The following is a 20,173-nucleotide window of genomic DNA, read 5'->3' on the forward strand; positions in this document are numbered from 1 at the left end:
ATGCAAGACAACCTCATTTTTATAGCACATTTCATATTTTTATGTATAAATCAATGAATGGTGCTGGATTGACCTAAACATTGCACAAACAAATATTACCACAAATTATCATAAGTGGGCGCTCTATCTGTTCAAAGGTTTTAGAATTGCGTGTGAAATAAGAGCACTGTAATTTTCAAAAACATGCAAACATTAAATTTTCTTGTTTTCAGTTTAGTTTTACTTTTTAAAACTACAGAACAACGTGAAATAATAAAAAAGCTATGTAAAAAAATCAAACACCCATTAAATCTATCCCTAAGTAGTTTAATGCATATGTGAAATGTGCACAGGACTTTTGAAATAAAGATTATGCACTGAACAGACAGAATACATATAAAAATGCAGCATAAAGAGAAATTTTACATTAGGTTGATAACATGATAATGAATCTACATAAAGTAACTGCAAAAACAGCTTTCATGGTTTAAATACCAGAAATCTGAATCAATGAGTCAAGAGTCCTGAGGGTCACCATCCAGGGTGACTTGCAATTGGACAGCCAAGTGGACCACTCGCTGACTTCAGACGACTTTATGAAACTGTGATAATGCTGAACGGTCAAAAAACTAAACAAACAACCCCTGAAACACTTTTTAAGCTTATTGCTACAGATGAAATATTTAAATTTCGAGAATGAATGCATTAATTCTGAAATATTAAATTAATAAATTGTTTTTCACCTGAAGAGAAAAAAAGGACTCCATGTGTAACGGGTATTATAAGATGGGTCTAAAAAGGTCAGATCACCATATGTTGCACACTGCTACATACAAGGTTTCGAGATGTCTGAAACCTTTGCTGCCAGCTGCTGCCAGTTCACCGAGTTACAAAGGCTCATGGGTCCCAAGCATTTTGTAAATATTTGTTATGCCAACTATTTGTATAAAACCCACCGAAACTCCCAGCCACGAGCACCACAGATTTTAGTTTCACAATCACATTCCTGCTGTTCTCATGACAGCAACAGCTCCGAATCTTCAGGCAAATCTGCCAGAACACTGTACGGGTTATTAGACAGGGTGGAGAAGGTGGATCTACGTTGGGCCCTGTAATTGTTTCGACGAGGCACAGACAGGCTCATTGTGCGGCGAACAGGATTTTCCTCTGAAAAAGGACCGGGCAACACAGCACTGTAATCTGTCAAAAGAGCAGGGCTGCTGTGGCTGTGACCGCTTCTTTGGATCAGGGGGCCAGCTGCTGGAAATTGTATTGAGACGCCAGGTTTTGAATCTTTGATCTGGGGTAGGTTGACAGATTTTGGACGTTTGCCATTTGTTGAGGACGCTGGTTTTGGATTGTTGTCGTAGGGAAACTGGTGTGGGGGTGGGTTATTGGGTTTTGAGACGTCTGGTGAGGGATTAGAAGGACTATGGTCAAACAGGGGCTGGTCATGCTGGCACACAACGTGACTCTGCTTAGATCTGACTTCTTTCAGCTCTTCAGTTAGTTGGTGGATGATCTTTTCTTTGTCGTGAAGGCTCAACATCAGTTCATCTATGTTTCTCAGATGTTCATTGCAGGCATTTCCCATGTCAGCCTGGTTTCTCTGGGTGTAAACCTCTGTTGTACTTCCATTGTCTGGCAATTTATGTCCCCCAGCTGTGTGAACAAAAAATGTTCTGTTTTCACTTGACATTTCAGTTTTGTTACTATAAACTCCCAAACAGAAATAGAATATATATTGGAAACTCCAATATCATATCAAAAGACATTGATATAAAGATATCACCAATATTCTACACATATTTGTGTCTTGGGGGCATTTGGCTGAGGAAGATGGTGATGAATTTTGGGACTTAGCAGCTGCAGATAAAACACTTACCTGATTTTCCACATTTCTTGTACAAGTAGGCAAAAAATGTAAAAAAACAAAGTATTATGATTATCAGACCAACGATGATGACGATTACAGTGCAGGATATCTTGCTGTCATCTGAAATGAGATTCAAAGATTACACAGAAATAAGTTTCTTATATGATATTTCAGAAATGCGATATACTACACAAAAAGACCTTCTGAGTAATTTGTTTAAGATTATCAGGAGCTTCAGTTCAGCACTGCATGCATCTACCACTTTTAGCAAACTAAGAACAGTCACATTTAAAGGGTTTATTGAAATCCAAAACATCTGGTATCTGTGGCTGTAATAAGCACAGCCAATTATCATATTCGATCTAAATGTCAGATACATAAAATTGACTTAACGATCTTAGTCAGAATAATATCAGTATGTTATTACCCTAAAATGATTGAAATATGATCCAAATCTTACAAAACAGCATTAGAACAGGCAATAATGACCAAAATATGTTAACATAATTTAGTGTACACATTTTTTGAAAGAACAAAATATTCAGAAAAATTAATGGGAAATTAATTGACTGTTGTTGCTGTTGTTGGCCTTTTATGTGTTAACTGTAAAGACTTCTGGAAAAACTACAGATGTTGCCATATTGGAGAAAACTTATAATTGTCAAGGGAAAAGAGATGATGAGAGAACAAAACCCAAAACTAGTTACAGTTTTTAATCCGCATACATAGTAGCGTAATTGATTATAGAAGACCTGTACGCGGCTGTGAAAATGGCAGTGAGGTTTAAAGCATGTGAATGTAGTTAATCCAGTTGATAAGAGGATTATTAAAAAGGCAGCGTACCTGGCATGTAAATATCTGTGACCCTCATCTGATTTATCTGCGGCTGGTGAACTCTGCAGGTGACCCTGTGATGAAAAGACACAAGTTGCAAGTTTTAGTTTTGTTAGTTATTAATTGAAAGGTGTAGAGTTGATGCTGGAAAACGTAGCTTCTTTTTCACCACCAGTGGTGGACAGTATCTAAGTACATTTACTCAAGTACTGTAATTAAGTACAAATTGGAAGTACCTGTAATTTACTTATAGTAGTAGAGTATTTTCTTTTCGTGCCACTTTCTACTTCATTCTGCATCTCAAAGGGAAATATTGTACTTTTCACTTCACTACATTTATCTAAGAGCTTTAGTAGTTACTTTATAAATTAAGTTTTACAAACAAAACATATAGAGTTTATAAAGTATGTTTTATTATTAAACTACCCAACAGTTTATACAAGTACAGCTGAAATGATTAGTCAGTTGACACAAATAAAATTGGCAACTATTTTTATCATTTAAGCTGTTTTTCATTTTAAAACAATTCATGGTTTCAAGCTTCACAGATATGAAGATTTGCTGCTTTTCCTTTTAATTATTATTTGAATGTGTTGTTAAATATGTTGAGGTCTGTTGGCCTGAAGGTTTGGACAAAACAAAGCATTATGAAGGCGTCACTACGGGCTCTGGGTAATTGTGACAGCATTTCTCACTATTTTAAAATTTTTTACAAACAATAAATCGATTATTGAAGAAAATAATCAGCAGATGAAATTGTAATGAAAATAATTATTAGTTGCAGTCCAATACAAAAAAAAACAGTAAAACCCTGCTTACAATAATACATGAGTAATAATAATTGCATTATCTAATTTATAATAGTATAACAGTCACAGGAGACATTTTCTGTATTGAGTACTTTTACTTTTAATACTTTAGGTACATTTACCTGATTATATTTACATACTTTTATGTAACATTTTCAATGCAGTACTTTTACAGTGTGGAATATTGCGTCCACCTCTGTTCACCGGTATGAAACACCAACCTGTAGAGTACTACATGAACTAATATGTTTCACGTTTTGTAGCTTACGGCCAATAAACACATGAGGAAGTGCATCATCAGCGCTGACGCCACACTGACATAACATTTGTTTTTAGCCTCGCTAGCGGAGTCGCTCAAGGGTTGGCAATGTCAGGTTAGCCTGTCTGTTAGTCCACCACTTTGGTCCAGACTGAAATATCTCAACAACTATTAAATGCATCTGCTGCCATGAAATACACGGTTCTCTCCAGATTTTAGTGTGAGAGAGCCTTTACTGCTGGAAATTGATTTTTGCTTGACACATATTGAGTGGAGTATATAAGATTTTGAGCTAACGGAAACTCTAACCTCCTTGGGTGAAGTAAATAAAGCAAATGACAACTTAGATTTGAAAATGGAAGTATGAATGAGTATTAATCTGAAATTGAACCTGTTGGTGGTAGCAGTCGCTCTCCTTGTGACAGTGAAACATCCCCTGGAGTTTAGATAACTCTTCTGGGTTTCAGCGCTGATGTTGTTTCCCTGTTCATCATGAAACGTTATCTCAGGCTCCGGCCACCAGCAGTTGGCTTCACACTGCAGAGTCTTTCCACCATCCACAGCAGGAACAGCTGAGAGCTTTGGCTCAGAAACTGCACCTAGAAAAACAAGAATTATACAAGGCGTGACCTTTGAACTTTCCATCCAATATATCTGTCAACATTTGTAAAATAAATAAATTCTTTTTAATCTGTTTAAACAGTCTGTATGCACTATTATCTGAAAGCATTTTGGGAATGCTTATTTGCTTCCCTGCTGAGCGTCTGATGAGATAAGATTGGTACCACTCTCACATCTGTGTGGTTATCATAGCTTAGCGTAAAAACTGGAAACTAGAAAACAGCTGATGTTTTACGGGGGTTTATGTTATGTATGCAGTTTTGAGACGTTGCCAGGAAGTTACTTCTCTAAGCAAAGAAATAGTCTGGCACATAATTCTCCAGAAAACATCAACTGTCATTATTACAAATTGTCATTGCCATTATTGTTTTTCTATAAATTAAATAATTATTGTTTAATAATGAAACAATCTTTGTAAAAAAGATTATTGTTAATTAACCTATTTAAGCTGTCCATCATTACTGGTCAAGGGTCACTACTGTTATTTGTCAAGTTATATGAAAGAGGAATAAGGGAGAGGTGTAAAAATAATTCTGCATTAATCATAATTCCCAAAACTCAGTTTGCACCAGATTTACTTCCCTTTTGATTTTCCCTCCTTACACAATTAATCTTAACCTTACCAAACACTACTACTTTTTGGGTGATCTAGCTACTCAATAACAAAACAAATCAAACAAGACAGAAACATTCAACTCTCATACACACCTAAAACTAAACAAAAACAAAACACATTCAAACAATGTATCTATTACCAATTTTTTTTTAAATAAAGAAAAATAGTAAATTGAAACTTAGATCCATAGGTCCTGTCCACAGAGCACTCAACCCGTTCATGCAAAAGTTGGGTTTTTTTTTTTGCATTTAACCCATTTAGCTGAAGCTTTTATCCAAAGTGACTTACATTTGCTACATCCTGTATATGTTAGAGGTTGCACGCCTCAACTAGGGGTGAAGTGTTTTGCCCAGGGACACACTGGTGGATGTGTCACAGTGGGAATCAAACCCGGGTCTGTTACACCAATGGCATGTGTCTTATGCACTGTCCCACCCACCACTCCAAGTTTTACCTCAATTTTACTTTAGATATAGGGCACATAATGCCCCATAAAACAGCTTACTGTCATTTGTACACTTTTTTCTACAGAAACAATTATTAATAATTAAACAATCTTTGTAACAAAGATTATTAGGCCTATTGATTATTGAGCTTTACAAGAGCTGGTTAGCAGATTTTGCTACCTTTGAACTTTGCTAAGCTACACTAATGTGAACATGTGAACTAGGTTAATTGGTGAGTGGTGTGAGTGGTTGTTTGTCTATGTGATGGACTGGTGACCTGTCCAGGGTGTACCCTGCCTTTTGCCGATGGCAGCTGGTATTGGCTTCAGCCCCCCGCAACCCTGTACGCTATTTCTTTACATGTACCTGAAACATGACTTGGTGGAATTACTAAAAAATGTTCATGGGAGTATTACCTAGTGTGCAGTTTGCTGTTTTTAAACCATTCAAACATTGTACCAACAAAACCTAACCATGATACTGAAACTTAACATCTGTAATAAACAACTAGGCCTGTGCAGCACTCCAAGCTGGACCCTTCTTCATAAAGGAAACAAGCAGCTTTTAGGAGAGAATAACGTCACACAATAGCTTTTACTATGAATACATTTGTTCGGACATACCCACAACAAGCTCCACTGCAACGACCTGCTGATGCGGCTTCTGGAGCGTCTTGCAAATGTATGTTCCTTTATCAGACAGCTGCACGTTGGTAACCCTCAGTGAGATGTTTCCATATTTCAGTTCGTTCATGAAGAGGTTTGACCTGAACTGGAAGTCCAGATTCTTCATCTCGTGGGTCTCACAGCCATCGCGGTACAGGAAGACGATGTCTGGATGCAGACCTTCTTTGGACCACTCTACTGTTGGGATGTCATCACTGACACTGATGTGGCAGGGCAGAACGACAGTATCACCAGCAAGGGCCTGGATCTTCCTTGATACACTATTCTCCGAGGCTCCAACTAGGAAACAAAACAAAACACAAAACATGGTAGTGGTGAAATTCATATTTTTCTTCTTGTCATCAAATCCCCTGACAAAGACCAAAACCAACACTGAATGTATCCTGAAGTACAACAAGTACTTTTTGTGTATCCAAAGCCTGGTACAGCTTATTCCTCTGTGCCATAGGCTGTTGTTGTCCAAAAACTATTAGAAACACATTTATAGATACACAGTTTATTTTTACTGAACTTTACACACCGTCCTGCTGCCCCAAATAGAGCATTAAAGTGTGTAAATCCACAGATGAAAATAGTTCCCAATAAATTTACTCCTGTTTGACTAACATTTGCTAAAAACTACAGTGTCCTGCTAAGCCACAAAAAAGAAACAGAAACGTTAGAAACTTAGCTAGTGATATCAGTGGAGCATTTAGTATCTAAAAAGCCTGATATTTCAGTTTTAGATTTACAGCTTGTTTCATCTGCTATTCAGTCAGTCCACCAGGTAGACTGAAATTAGTTAATTAATTAATGAAACCTAATGACCATGGTGATCTGTTGACATTTAATTTAACACGTTTAAAACGTTTTCACACATCTTATGATCGTCATCAGCTTGTATCAGGGTGCTGTAGCTTTTTTAAGGTGGTATTGTCTGATATTGTCATGTCATAAAAGAGGAATTACCCAGAGGTGTAAAACCATACTGCATTGTAAGCTCTATGCTTACGCACCACCACTCAGCTCTTCACACATTTACTTCCATGTTAACTTTCCCTCCTTACGCAATTTGTTTTAACCTTAACAAATAGGCTACTGCGTCCTGTAGGCCTAGGGATAGAGCCGGGACGATTGAAACACTTTTCAGATAGGCTATACGTCATTTTAAAACATAACATTACAGACAGAAGTCATTTGTTGTCATCAGCAACTCACGTGTGTGTTCTATCCAGGTGTTATTTTTTTTAAATGTGGAAACACTTCAGTATAATTTCACTTTGAACGAAAGGTGCGCATTGTTTCATCCGTGGAAGAAGCACAACGATATAGGCCTACATTTAAATAATTTATGTTATTCTTGCTTTTATTTCGAAAGTTTGACACTGCCCTTCTTAATACGTAATTGCAAACTCATTATGTCCTTTTTCTTAATAAAAAAATAATATAAACATAACTTAGCTAGCTAACTAGAATATCCACAGTTAATGCACATTTGGATTAGATATTGGCTGCCCTTCTTCTACATCTGCAGCCTTTTTTCCTGGTCCACTGTGAAGACCGTATTATTTGGCTGTGAGTATCCTGGTGGTCCAGCCTGCAGCCTAGTGGACTCAAACCCAACCAAACTGCAACCGCTTAACATCGTCTACAAAGCCTCTGGCGCTTAACTTCCCATTTGGGCACCAAAAATAGGGTGAAGTCAGGTATATTGGGACAGCATAACAAAAAAAACTTTTTCTTCTCCCTTGAAAGCTTTAAGTCAAACTTATTGCTAAGACCTTGCTGTCAATGCACATGACTAAAGTACATAATTTATGTCATCACATGGGGTGTGGTCTTCATCAAACAAGAAGTTGGTCTCAAAAAACAAGAGTTAACGGGAAATGACAGGCTTCAGCTTGATTTTGGCCTAAGGGTAAAACATTTTATGACTAATATACTGTAGTTTTAAATGATAGGCCTATACAAAACATGTATGGTGTAATAGTGTACCAAAATACAAAATATTGTTTGGAAATGACTTTGTTTCCATTTTTTAAATTAGGACATTTTCTTGCTGTCCCAAATTACCAAAGGTGTTGTGGTAATTTGGGACAGCATGTTTCAGGTATACTGGGACAGTGTTAAAAGGCTATTAAAATGAAATTTATCACTAGTGTAGATTCTTAAAACCAGATATACAGAAGGACCACACATCTATGACAACACAAATTCAACGCAAGGTAAAGGCTTCAAAACAGATAAAAACATCCAACACTCATATACATACCTGCGCAACACAAAAAACCATACAGGGAAGCAACCAGGAAGAGACGGCGACACATGGCCATAACTAAAACTAATTAAAAAAAACACATAGAAACAATTGATCTATTACAGGTTTAAAAAATTTAAATAGGCTACACTGAGTGTCTGAAACTTAGGAAACAACATCCATAGCTCCTGTCTACAAAGTAACCTGAGTCAGACTGACTCTTCCCGGTTCATGCAAAAGTTTTACTGAACTATACTTTCGATTTAAAGAACAGCGTCGTATTAGTAGAGAAGATGGTGCGTTCAATGCGACCGGGAAACAAAAGTTATTTGAATGAAGTCTGTGAAGATTCTCAGTCATCTAGGTCCTAGTTATCAATTCAAGTTTAAAGTCAAAGGCAACTGGACTTTTCCAGTATCTTCAACCAAGTCCAGTTGCCCTTGACTTGATTCAAATAATCGAATGAAAAAAGTCTTCTTAATTATTTTGAGGGCAGGTGTGCTTTAAAAAGACAATCCTGTTAAAAAATGGTGGGTAGATGGCTTGGCACAAAACATGTTTCGCATTAATGTGTCAAGTTAAGGTGCGCTTTAAATGTTTTTTTTTTTTTTACCTGTTTATATAGCTAGAGGAAATATATTTAGAAATACATATTAACCAGTTGTTGATTAATGCACCGCCACAGACCCAGTGCATGACATGTCACGTGGTCAGTTTGCCAGTGAAGAACGTCAAAGAAACAGATAATCATACAAAGGTTTAAGGCCACTTCCCACTCCAGTTTTAGTGTAGGCCTAATCTAATATAACGCTGCATATTTGGTAGATTATTCATGCTGTTGCAGATTGGAAAGAATCACAGGGGCAAATGTGTGATGACATGAACTGATCAAAATATTGACAGTTACAGTTAACTATACTTAACTGTAGTGAACAATTATGAGTGCAAGTAGATTGTAAATAATTTGTCTTGGGCTTTTCAATCAAAATAAGATATTCAGACAGAAAAAATAATCAGGGAGACCGTTTCCATTTATTAGGCCTACTTATATTTTCTCAATGGAGTTATTAATAATTGATTGTCAGCGTGAGGATCTCGGTAATCATTCATTGTGTATTTCCATTCACTCATGTTGACTGATTGCACACAGAGACACTGCACAGCACAATGCAACATTGCACAATACGATGACAGCTCAAAAATGGAGATCTCGTTGCCCCAGCGCTTACTGGTAACCAACCTGCACAAACAAAAGCACCTGCACCTTCACTGCAGTGTGCTGCTGAGTCAAATGTTTACTTGAATATTACATAATCAAGTATAAGGAAAGTCTCGCATGTTTCACTTCATGTGTGTCCCAGCACGTTTTGTTAAGATCTTCGAAGCTGTTTTATTTACATCCGTCATATGTTTATGATGTGCGTCCATAACTCCTGGGATGAGAGCGAGAAGAGAGAGCTGCTCTGAGTGGGCGGAGTAAGCTGTGAAATTTCCATCACAGCTGTGACAGTTGAGTCCACTGCAGTTAGAGGCTTCAATACCAAATTGAAAGTTGTTTTTTTTTTGTCTGGGTAACTGTGTAACTTGTCTTGCTGAACTTTCATGTTGATCCTGTTGATCGCGCCGATCGCACCGACGCTGACCTGGACTTAACAGGTAAATTAATTTCAGTTTCAACAGATTTTTGCCTTTGACTGGTTGGTAGCCTACCTATTTTACCTTCGTCTATGGTTCCATAGAAAAAAGCAGGATCATGATCAGCCAGTAAATTGAGGACACTCAGACAAGCCAGTTTTCCCGGTGAAGGATATGAATATCAGCCAAATAACAAAGCTGGAACTGAAATAGATTTGAAGGGTTCATTTTTAAAAACAAACAAAAAACAGATATCTCTCTTTCTATTTTTTCTCCTAAAACAAGTTGTTTGCATTCCCCAGGGAATATCAATTAAACAGGTCCTGGTGTATTTTCTTTTAAGAAAGGCATTTAACTATGTTTTGCAAGTTTCATTTTTGTTGATTTCCAACACAGATGATTTGATCTGATGATCTCATTATATTACACTTATTCATTTAGTTGATGCTTTTATCCAAAGCCACTTACAATTGCCTACATGTTAGAGGTCGCCTCTGGAGCAACTAGGGGTCGTGCTCAGGGACACGTTGGTGGATGGGTCACAATGGGGGCTTGAACCCTAGTCCCAAAGGCAGACATCACCACCCCATCTCATGTTGTTTCCACAATGTAGCCTATTTGTAGGAGGGGGAGGAGGCATACTTTAAATGATTAATTATTTTGAGAGGCACTTTTCAAAACAAGATTACTAAGTGGACCAAGTAATGGAAGCACTGCACTAACTTGCTTTTACATCATGCATTTACACTTATGCGTAGTCCAAGTAGACAAGATGTCTTTCCTTTGTTTTTACACAACTTATGTTTAGTTTTATATGTTGTTTTCTATATTAGTGGCTTCTAATGGTGCCAGTCTTTCTAATTTTAACATTTTATTTGATGGTGCCTTTCATTACACTCAAGGTCTCCTTACATCATAAAATACATCAAGCACCATTAATACATCATTGAAACAGAGCATCAAAAGTAAAAGGTCAACAATCAAATAAAATCAGTGTTGCACATCAGTACAGTGAGTTTGCTAGTTTGAAAAGATGATTATTAAGAGCAGTTTTGAATTTTGTAAGTCCAGTGTACATGTGCGATGGGGAGGGGAGAGTTCCAGTTTCCAGTTTAGGAGAAGGCCCTGACACCCATTGTACTGAGGTTGATGGGCGGTAGTGCTAAAATATTTATTGTGGAAGACCACAGGGAACGAGTTAAGGCTCTTAACCTGAGTGGATATGATGGCTCCATTAATGGGCAGTGAGCTGATGTTTGTTTTAAACCAGTGAGCAATAGCTCAGTCTTACAACTGTTGAGTTGTACATAGTTGTCATCCATGTATATCATGTAGGCTGGCACTGACTGTACTGGAGGGGAGTGTGGAACCGGATCAGTGGACAGAGAGGAGTTGATGATGGATGTTATTAGGGAAATGTTAGAAAGCAAGCATGCTTTAACTAGGGTTGTTGGGATTGGATCCAGGTTACATGTGGAGTTGCTGGAGTTGGTAATAATTTCAGAAATGTGAATTTCAGTTTGAAAGCGGAAGTAACAAAAGATGGTGGATGCAGGCAGTGACATTGAACTTCATGATAGGCTGGTCTGGATAATGTTCACAGAGGTAAGATGCTCATGAATTGCAGTAATTATTGGGTTGAAGAAAGTCAAAAAAGCAGAGCACTGTTCATTTGAAAGGTTATTGTTCATATTAGTTTCCAGTGGTTTGAGTAGTCTTTTTCCTGCAGAGAAGAGAGTTCTGGTATTCCCTTCACCTTCCTTGATTATACTGTATAAGCATAGTATGAGATTTTGGATGTTGAGAGATTTTTGTACCAGAGTACATGATAATTTACAACTGTTAATATGTATAAGTCCAGTCTTTTGGTAGAGCCTCTCCATGCGCCGACCTAAGGCCTTAAGCTGACTTAATTCAGATGTGTAGGCCCTACTAGGGGTCAGTATGGGTAAATGAGACAGCCCATGTTTTCATAGGGGCTAGTGTAAGGGCAGAGAATTTTAACTGATGGGAAATAAGACTGGAAAAACAATCAGTAATAGTTAAACCAAAAAACACAGATTAAGAAGTGGTATTTTTTGTACTTGACTATTTCATGTTGCACCAGTTGCCTCCCAGAGCCTGGATATTTAGATATACTTGCAGACTTAGCAAAACAGAGTCAGGTAGGGCTTACACTAGTTTCCTCTTTAATAAAGATGGTTAGACTATCGAACTTTCTGCACCAGAGTTATATGCTGTCGCTACTTTTTTGCTGTCGTGCTCTGGATAAAACACTCCGTAAAAACACTCTGACCTTCCCAACCTGTTCCTCTCTCTCTCTCTCTCTCTCTCTCTCTCTCTCTCTCTCTCTCTCTCTCTCTCTCTCTCTCTCTCTCTCTCTCTCTTTCTCTCAGGCCACTAGTGACCGCCAGTGGACCATCGTCTTACCTGAGCAAGGTAGTTAACCCTAACATTGTCATTCCTGTGTGTGAAATTGATTGTGAGCGTGAGAATCTCATTCACTCTGTATTTCCATTCCCTCATACTGACTAAATGTACACAGTGGAGACGCCGCAGAACACAATGCAGATCACAACAATACTATGACAGCGCAGCAACATATAAACATAAAATGATGATGATCTCATTGCCCCAGTGAGTGCTGGTAACCAAACATGCACAGGAATGGCCTATGTGATGTCCAAGCAGGTGATTGTTAAGATGTTCGAGGCTGTAACTTGCATCCATCATATGAACTATAGGCTACGTCTTTATAGGCTCTGGACGCACGAGGGAGTGGAACAAAACTGAAAGTTGTCTGTAGGGCTTTCATTTTAATCCTGTTCGTGGCACCGATCAACGATTGGGAAGCTAATTATTCTGCTGTTACCGATGCTGCTCTGGATTTAACAGGTATAGCTTAAATTAATTTTCATTTCAACACATTCTGACTTCAACTAGGTGTTGACAGACCCCCGAAGCCCCTACCCTTACCACAACCATCAGAAATATTGGTACCTAAACCAGGGACACTGACTTTATGCATGTTGACCGTCTAACCCTACAGCTGGTAGGGTTACCCTCCCGTGTGTTGCTGCAACGTAGCAAACGGGGGCGTTTCATTTGGACGCTGAAGGGTACCTTTAGGTAAAATCCTTACGCTCTCTCACGCTGTCTGAAAGCGTCAGGTATGACGCATTGAGATGAGAATGTGTTGCAATATTAGCCTAATCAAGCAAGTGTTGGTTTATTTGTTTTAGGAAAGGCTTTTAGTTTTGCTAATGAAGGCTTTATTTTCAGTATGTTGATTTCCAACACAGGTGACTTGCTGATGATCTCATATGTTGTTTCCATAGCCTATTATTTAGAGCGAAGGTACTTTTAAAAACAAGGAGCTGTCTGTTGGAAGCTACACTGACAGATAAAGAGGAAGAAGATAGTTTCGACCACAGGAAGGCTGTGTTGACATTTCTCTGGAACTGGTTCTCTTCCGGATGTGGACTGTCAGATAGACAGGCGTTGTCCAAGAAAAAAAGAGGTCCTGCATAGCTGTTTTTATACGATTCATGTTTAGTTTTATGTATAGTCCAAGTCGTATGCATAACGATATGAGGTAGGCTACTTGTATTTTCTTTTCATGGCACTTCTACTTCTACTACAGTTCAGAGGGAAATATTGTACTATAGGCTACTTCACTACATTTATCTGAAAGCTTTAGTAATTAAGATTTTTACACACAAAACTTACTAAGAGTTAATGATGTTTTTGTTAAATATTAAACTACCCAGCCGTTTATAGCCTACCGCTGATTATTCGATTGGCAGAAAACGAATTAGCAATTATTTTGATACATTTCACAAATGTGAAGATTTGTTGCTTTTCCTCAAAAAAACAGCTATTTTTTACAAACCAAGCAATCAATCGATTAGTGGAGAAAATAATCAACAGGATAATCCATAATTTAAAAAAAATATTTGTAGTTGTAGTCTGATGAGAAATGAGCTCCACCTCAGTAACTACAGCATGCAGCAAATCCTGTTTTTCATTGAGCACTTTTACTTGGTACACAACTGAGTGAAAGTTCATAACTATTAGCATTCAAATATAGACTATAGTAATAGTACGCTACTCAATATGCAGATGGCCCTGGTCAGAATCATATAGACTACATTGTATCACTGAAGTATAAATTGTGATGCATTAATGTGTAAGCGTCACTGAGTACTTATGGTGTCCAGCCTTTCTGCTTCTAACCAACATGTACATTTTGTTTTCCCAGGATTGCCTGAAGCCATGGGCTCACATCAGCCAGTTCAAGTACCACTGGGCCAGGGCGTCATCCTGCTGTGCCTCAGGAGACCTTCACTCGATGTGAGGACTTTAACAGTGGAGTGGAGACTCAATACAAAGTGGGTTCACTTTTACAGAAGCAGGAAGCGAGATCCCAATCTTCAGCACAAGGACATCCGAGTCTCTATTCCAGGCTGAAACGAGCAGAAGAAATTTTTCACTAAAACCTTTCTTGGTAAACACTGCAGGCCTACATGTTTTGTTTATTCCTTTAGAGCTGTTGTGCTTTCAGTTACCCACTGGAGGTCGATGTAGACCTTTAGTGAGTTTTGAAAAGTGACAGACGAATAAGTGAGTGCAAGTGTCTTGCTCTCTTTCTCTTTCTTGCTCTCGATGTTTGGATTACCTGGGTTTGCCTATAACAAACAAGACAAGAGTCAAGTCAGGAAAGGATATATCATCTTCATTGTTGGTGAGTACAGTCAATTTAATGCTTTTTCACTTCCACAAAGTTGGGGGTCCTGTTTGGATAGCTTCAGAGCCTTAAATGTAATCAAAATAAATCCTAAAACATAGCCTACTGGGAGCCAGTGTAAAGGGGCCTGGCAGCTGAGTTACTTCTCGGTAGATTTGTGGTTCAGACAAGTGAATGATGTGAGAGAGTTGGTCTGTGTTTCCAAGTCGCCAGCAGATGGCAGCATTTGAACAGTGATGTGCAATAACGAGTTAACGTTGTGTGTTATTTTGTTATTGTTTATGAGGAGGTAAAGAGTTATGGGTCGGATGCTGTTGTTGTGCCTACTAATTACTTTTTAGCATTCTGTATGGAAGAGAATGTGTGCGGGTTTATGTTTCAAGCAACTTAAATAAAGCATTAAGATACTTCTATAACAACAATGCAAAGATAGTGTAAGAGGGCCTATAGGAATCTCTATATACAACACCAACCATCAAATCTTATGTGGGCAGATGATCTGTGGCTGCAGAAATGCATTGTAACTGAACAGCATGGTGTTGTAGCTGCATGTGGGCAGTGGGCTGGCACACTTCAATTAGAAAACGAAAAATGTCTTCTCCTCAACCTCCTGTCCGACCTCCAATAATTGAAACATAAATAGTATGCTATGTCATTTTCATCTAAATAAAACGTTGGGAATGAAACCATTTATTCCCTTTTAATACAGCCTTATTACAGCATTATTTCAGGCAGAACATGTGCCGTTTTTTGACTTTAGCTCATAGCATATTAAAACAACATTCATTACTAATGAATCAATAGAGAAAATAATAATATTTAAAACCCTTAATGTACGAATGCATCGGCCAAATAAATATACACAAATCCTCATAAATTATTGTCATGATTAAAATATTTAACTAAAAAAATCGAGTGGCCTAAAACTTACATTTGAGTATAAGAATATCCATAATGTTTTGTTATCAACTGTTTTGGTTTTCACTGATTTAATTGACTTATGGCCTATAATGTGTAAAATAATATGCCCTTTTCTGGTTTCCACCTCGGACCCTGTTTCACTTTCTTCAGTCATGAAATTCTTTAGCTTTATTTGTTTTATGGGAAAAACAGCTTTCTCCACAATACACGCGTTCTATCTCTGCAATAGATGAGCCACCTTAAGTCTGCACCTGGTATGAAATGTGCTATAGCCTATAAATAAACTTGCCTTCAGTAACGTTCTTTGCAGTATTACACTGTTGTTTTTCAATATTGGCCTACCTATGTTTGCTTTATTTAGGTTTTCTTGTTTTGTCGTATGCCCGTTAATCCTCTTTGCCAATAAAGTTGATTCTGACCTTAACATTACCTTTACTCATTTGCTTTTATCCAAAGCAACTTACATTTGAGGAACAACATACAAGCATCAACAGAGCATCAAATACAGATCTACAACTGACAATACATACTAATAAGAGCTGCAATAAATACTAGTAAGAGCTCATAGTACATATCACATCAATGGGGTAAATACCTAGGGAAGGAAGTAAGAGTTAACAAAAAGTGCAATCAATACAAGATCATTTTAGGGGATAGAAGAAGTGACATAAGTTCTTTTGGGCTGATCAAAAACCAGACGGCCTGCTGCGTTCTGAACCATTTGTAAGGGTTTCACCGCACAAGCTGGAAGACCTGTTTGGAGGCCATTGCAATAGTCGATGCGAGAGATAACCATGGCCTGTTGTATAGAGCAAAGCGGCGTGACTGAGAGACAGCCGCCACATGGACTGAAAAGGACAGCTGGTCATCAATCATGGCACCCAAGTTTCTCACCACCTTAGTTGGAGTGATGGTTGAGGAGTCAATTTGTAGTTTTAAAATGTTACCATCTTTTGTTCATGTTGTGTGGGGGGAGGCGATGTCTCACCTCCTGTCCTGTTTGCAGAACAACTAATTAAGTGAATTCTCAAAAATTATAAAGATAAAACTAAACTGCTGTAATTAAAAATCTGCAACACAAGTAACTGCAAGGAACTAGTAGCCTAAAACATCATTTAAACGAACAAACTGGTAACACTATTTACAGAGTAATTTCGTATCAATCTATAGCCTACTTAAAGGCAATACTTAGGCCTACTGAGAAATAAATTTGGTGTTTTTTTTATTTCATCATCTGCTAATTAACCCATCTGCTTCACCTCTTTAATGGAAATTGATTATTAGCCTACTTCTAAAATGCATTTTTAAATTGATACACATATTCTATACGCCAATATTATTTTAAAAATCAGCAACATTATTAACCTAATATGTGTGCTATTATTACAATATAATAACTGATACATTAACACCCAAGCAGCATATTAATGTTTGTCGAGGTGAAGCTAATTTGAATTATTTTGCCTACTGTGATCTGTGTGAATGTGTTCTTGCGTCATATTTTATAAATTGAACGTATGTCTATCTGTAAAGCAGTAAAATAAATGTAGTGGAGTAAAAAGGACAATATTCCCCACTAAAATCTGAAAGAGAAGTAGACCCTACCACCCACATTATTAGGAAAGGCTTTAAATTAACACATCAAGTTCTGTGCACAAATTTAACTCATCCATCCAGATGTGTCCAGTCTGACTTTTACAGAGGGAAACTTGCAAAACTGACAAACTTTGTTATATTATGCCTGCATGATAGTTGTGACTGATATTAAGTTACATTATTATGCAAAATAATTTTTTAGGCTTCTCATATTGTAGTAGGCCCCAACATTAACAAGAAAATGAACAATAATATGGATTCAATTAACAATAGGCTAAATATCTTATTTTCAACACTATAAAACGATTATGAATAGCATACCTGGCTGGCTGATCTTTGAGACCAGAAACAGGCAGCACTGTGTTTTCGTTCATTTGTTTATGTTGAAATCAGAATGCAATGTAATATAGAAAGTGTAAAGCTTTGTGTGGAGGAGTCGTGTTGGACAGTGGGTCCAAGGTTATGTTTAAAAGAGTAAAATAATAGAATAAGTAGGCTAAATAAATAGAATAAGTAGGCTAAATAAATATAAATAAATGAGATTAAATGCTACCACCCCCCCACCCCCCCACCCCCCCCCACCCCATGTTTTATCTATTTTTAGAATAAAACAAACAAAACAAAAACAGAAATGTAGCATAGGCTACATATATGTGTGTGTGTGTGTGTGTGCCTGTGTAGAGGCCATGGCTCTTAAAGGGTGGAGCCAAGTTAGCAGGCTAGTGACTGCTCCTTCCATGTTCTCAGTCAGTGCTGCTGACAGAAAGGTAACCGCAGCCGCTGAGAAGACTTTAAATGGAGGGGCTTCGATTAGTAGTCCTATTGTTCGTATGTACTGTCAGGACAGTCTCTGGAGAAAGCATCGTTTCAATTCTCGGAGATCCCGTCGAGTTTTCAGCAACTGAAAACTGCAAGCAAATAGGAGCCCGGCTGGTGCACCGGCTAAAAGACGACAGCGCTCGGCTGGTGGCTCATCGAGATGCTGCTGCCTGGAAGCCGGCACAAGGTTATGAAGACAAGATGAGCCCAAACGAGTCTGTCACCTTCAACAGTTCAAACATGAACGACGACGGGTTGTATGAGTTAACTTGCGACAGCGAGGATGAGACACGGATCCATCTTTATGTTGTTAAAGCCTTCGAAGTATCTCCGATCTTGGGAGACAATGTGAAATTTCCTTTTCACTACGTGACCGCAGGAGAAAATGGGAAGTATAGGTTGGAAAGAAACGGAGAGCTTGTGTTTGAGCTGGACCTCTCCTCCGAGAAGAACATGGGCCTAAGTGGGAAAGGTTCTGAGGGAAGAGTGTCTGTGTCACCTGAGTGGAAGTCGCAGGGAGACCTGTCGGTGACTTTGAAAGGGGTTAAACAGGAGGACGAAGGTGATTACTTTATCTACATCCTGGATAAAGACTGGAAGAAAACCCGAGGAAAGCCTGCTGCTGTGAGGATGAGGTTCAACAAGAGGAAGCCGGACCAGACCACCTCCAAACCGCCGCCTGGATCTGTGGTACGCCTCACTTCTAAAAAAGCTTACATGCATTGTTGATTATAGGGCTATAACAAATGAAATGTCAGTGTAACAGTGTTCCTCCGGTTTTCTTTTTGTCTTGTCCCCTCTGTAGACGACACCGCCGAAAAACCCTGAAAAAAATTGGACTGTCTGTATAACAGTACTAGTGGTGTGTTTGACTGCCTGCATACTTTCGGGGGCTGGGATCTGTTGGTGGCTGAAATCCCGCAAATCAAATGGACCTGTGAAGATGGGACTTTTAAAAGGGAGGCACGCTGCTGGTTCACACGTTAACGGAGACTCTTCAAGGCTGGACGCAAATGGTTATTGAGGGTGTTTTCAATTTCATGAAACGGTGGTTGTGAATACCTAATGAATGAATTATCTTATTGCACAATGTAATTTTAGCCTTTCCAATAAAGTTGTTAACTCCTACTTTTAAAATGTGATCATCTTTTGTTCATGTTATCTTGAGTGTGCTGTGGAGTTTTAAAAAAGCAACTTAATATTTGACCAATTCTGCTCCTCTTTAAAATGTTTATTACTTCTGAATCGACTCTGTACTCATTTCATAGGCCTGTGTGATTAAATATGTTTTCTTTGAAGTAGCCTTTTGTACTTTGCTACATTTTAAATCACAGCCGAGTAAAAAAACAATCACGTTTGCGGGTGGCTCAAAGACAGGACTGACTGTGACTCAGTTTGCTGCGGAGAGTGGACGCTGAACACCGCACGTTTCATATTGGACAGAGCCATCCCCTTTGGCGCAAAATGTTAGAGGGCTACGTAGGCTACAACTTGCGCCGAAGCTTGGGAACACTCGTCCGTCAAAGACGAGGGAGGAAGGGGGAGGAGAAAAAGAAAGGGAAAACGAGAGAAAACGAGAGAAAAACGTAAAAGAAAATTAAGGCGATTTTGTATCCACATCTAGCACAAAAAATTCAATTTTCATGTGTTTAAGTTTTTGAGCAGGCCGAACCGACGAACTTTGGAATTGTCAGCTCTCTCAGTGGAGGAGGAAGAGTCGTACCTACCTGCTGTATGACGCACATTGCCTTATTTGGATGTCACTCAGCGCTGGGGTGTTTCCCAGTTATAAAGCTGGGCTACTGGGTAAAGAAATGATTGCCTTTGAGTTATTCCCTGTACCTTTATATTGATGCTTGGTTTTGATCTGCATGCAAGGATTGTTTAGTATCTTTTAACAGTGCAAATACTTTTCTTGGTAAAAAATATTTAATTCATAATTATTTAGGAAACTTCTTCCTCATGTCCACCAACCACTGGTCTTTACTTAAAGACTCCGACATAGGGCAATACACTCGGCCACAGTAATGGCTGTGTCCAGTGTCAGCAGTTGGGAACTGGCCACACTTCTTGCAGGTATTTGCCTCTACGGT

General features: G+C 38.4%; 2 protein-coding genes across 3 annotated transcripts; one reads left to right on the forward strand and one right to left on the reverse strand.

The window, feature by feature from the left end:
• Positions 1 to 16: 16 nt before the first annotated feature.
• On the reverse strand, positions 17 to 8,585 carry LOC123981007 (selection and upkeep of intraepithelial T-cells protein 1-like). Its single transcript, XM_046065604.1, has 6 exons — positions 8,378 to 8,585; positions 6,064 to 6,405; positions 4,149 to 4,356; positions 2,699 to 2,763; positions 1,865 to 1,975; positions 17 to 1,641 (listed from the first exon to the last, which is right to left on the reverse strand). Exons 1-6 carry the CDS (start codon positions 8,436 to 8,438, stop codon positions 995 to 997), a joined length of 1,434 nt encoding a protein of 477 aa, XP_045921560.1. The 5' UTR covers positions 8,439 to 8,585; the 3' UTR covers positions 17 to 994.
• A 1,337-nt stretch (positions 8,586 to 9,922) lies between these two features.
• LOC123981063 lies at positions 9,923 to 19,170 on the forward strand. 2 transcript variants are annotated; one of them, XM_046065681.1, is made up of 7 exons: positions 9,923 to 10,018; positions 12,394 to 12,436; positions 12,804 to 12,892; positions 13,336 to 13,592; positions 14,259 to 14,741; positions 18,109 to 18,770; positions 18,886 to 19,170. In XM_046065681.1, exons 5-7 carry the CDS (start codon positions 14,663 to 14,665, stop codon positions 19,102 to 19,104), a joined length of 960 nt encoding a protein of 319 aa, XP_045921637.1. In that variant the 5' UTR covers positions 9,923 to 10,018; positions 12,394 to 12,436; positions 12,804 to 12,892; positions 13,336 to 13,592; positions 14,259 to 14,662; the 3' UTR covers positions 19,105 to 19,170. The 2 variants fall into 2 exon arrangements, with proteins under 2 accessions (XP_045921637.1, XP_045921636.1); XM_046065680.1 differs by lacking the exon at positions 13,336 to 13,592.
• Positions 19,171 to 20,173: the final 1,003 nt, after the last annotated feature.

This window comes from Micropterus dolomieu, linkage group LG12 (genome assembly GCF_021292245.1).
Source record: "Micropterus dolomieu isolate WLL.071019.BEF.003 ecotype Adirondacks linkage group LG12, ASM2129224v1, whole genome shotgun sequence".
Classification (NCBI taxonomy): Eukaryota; Metazoa; Chordata; class Actinopteri; order Centrarchiformes; family Centrarchidae; genus Micropterus; species Micropterus dolomieu.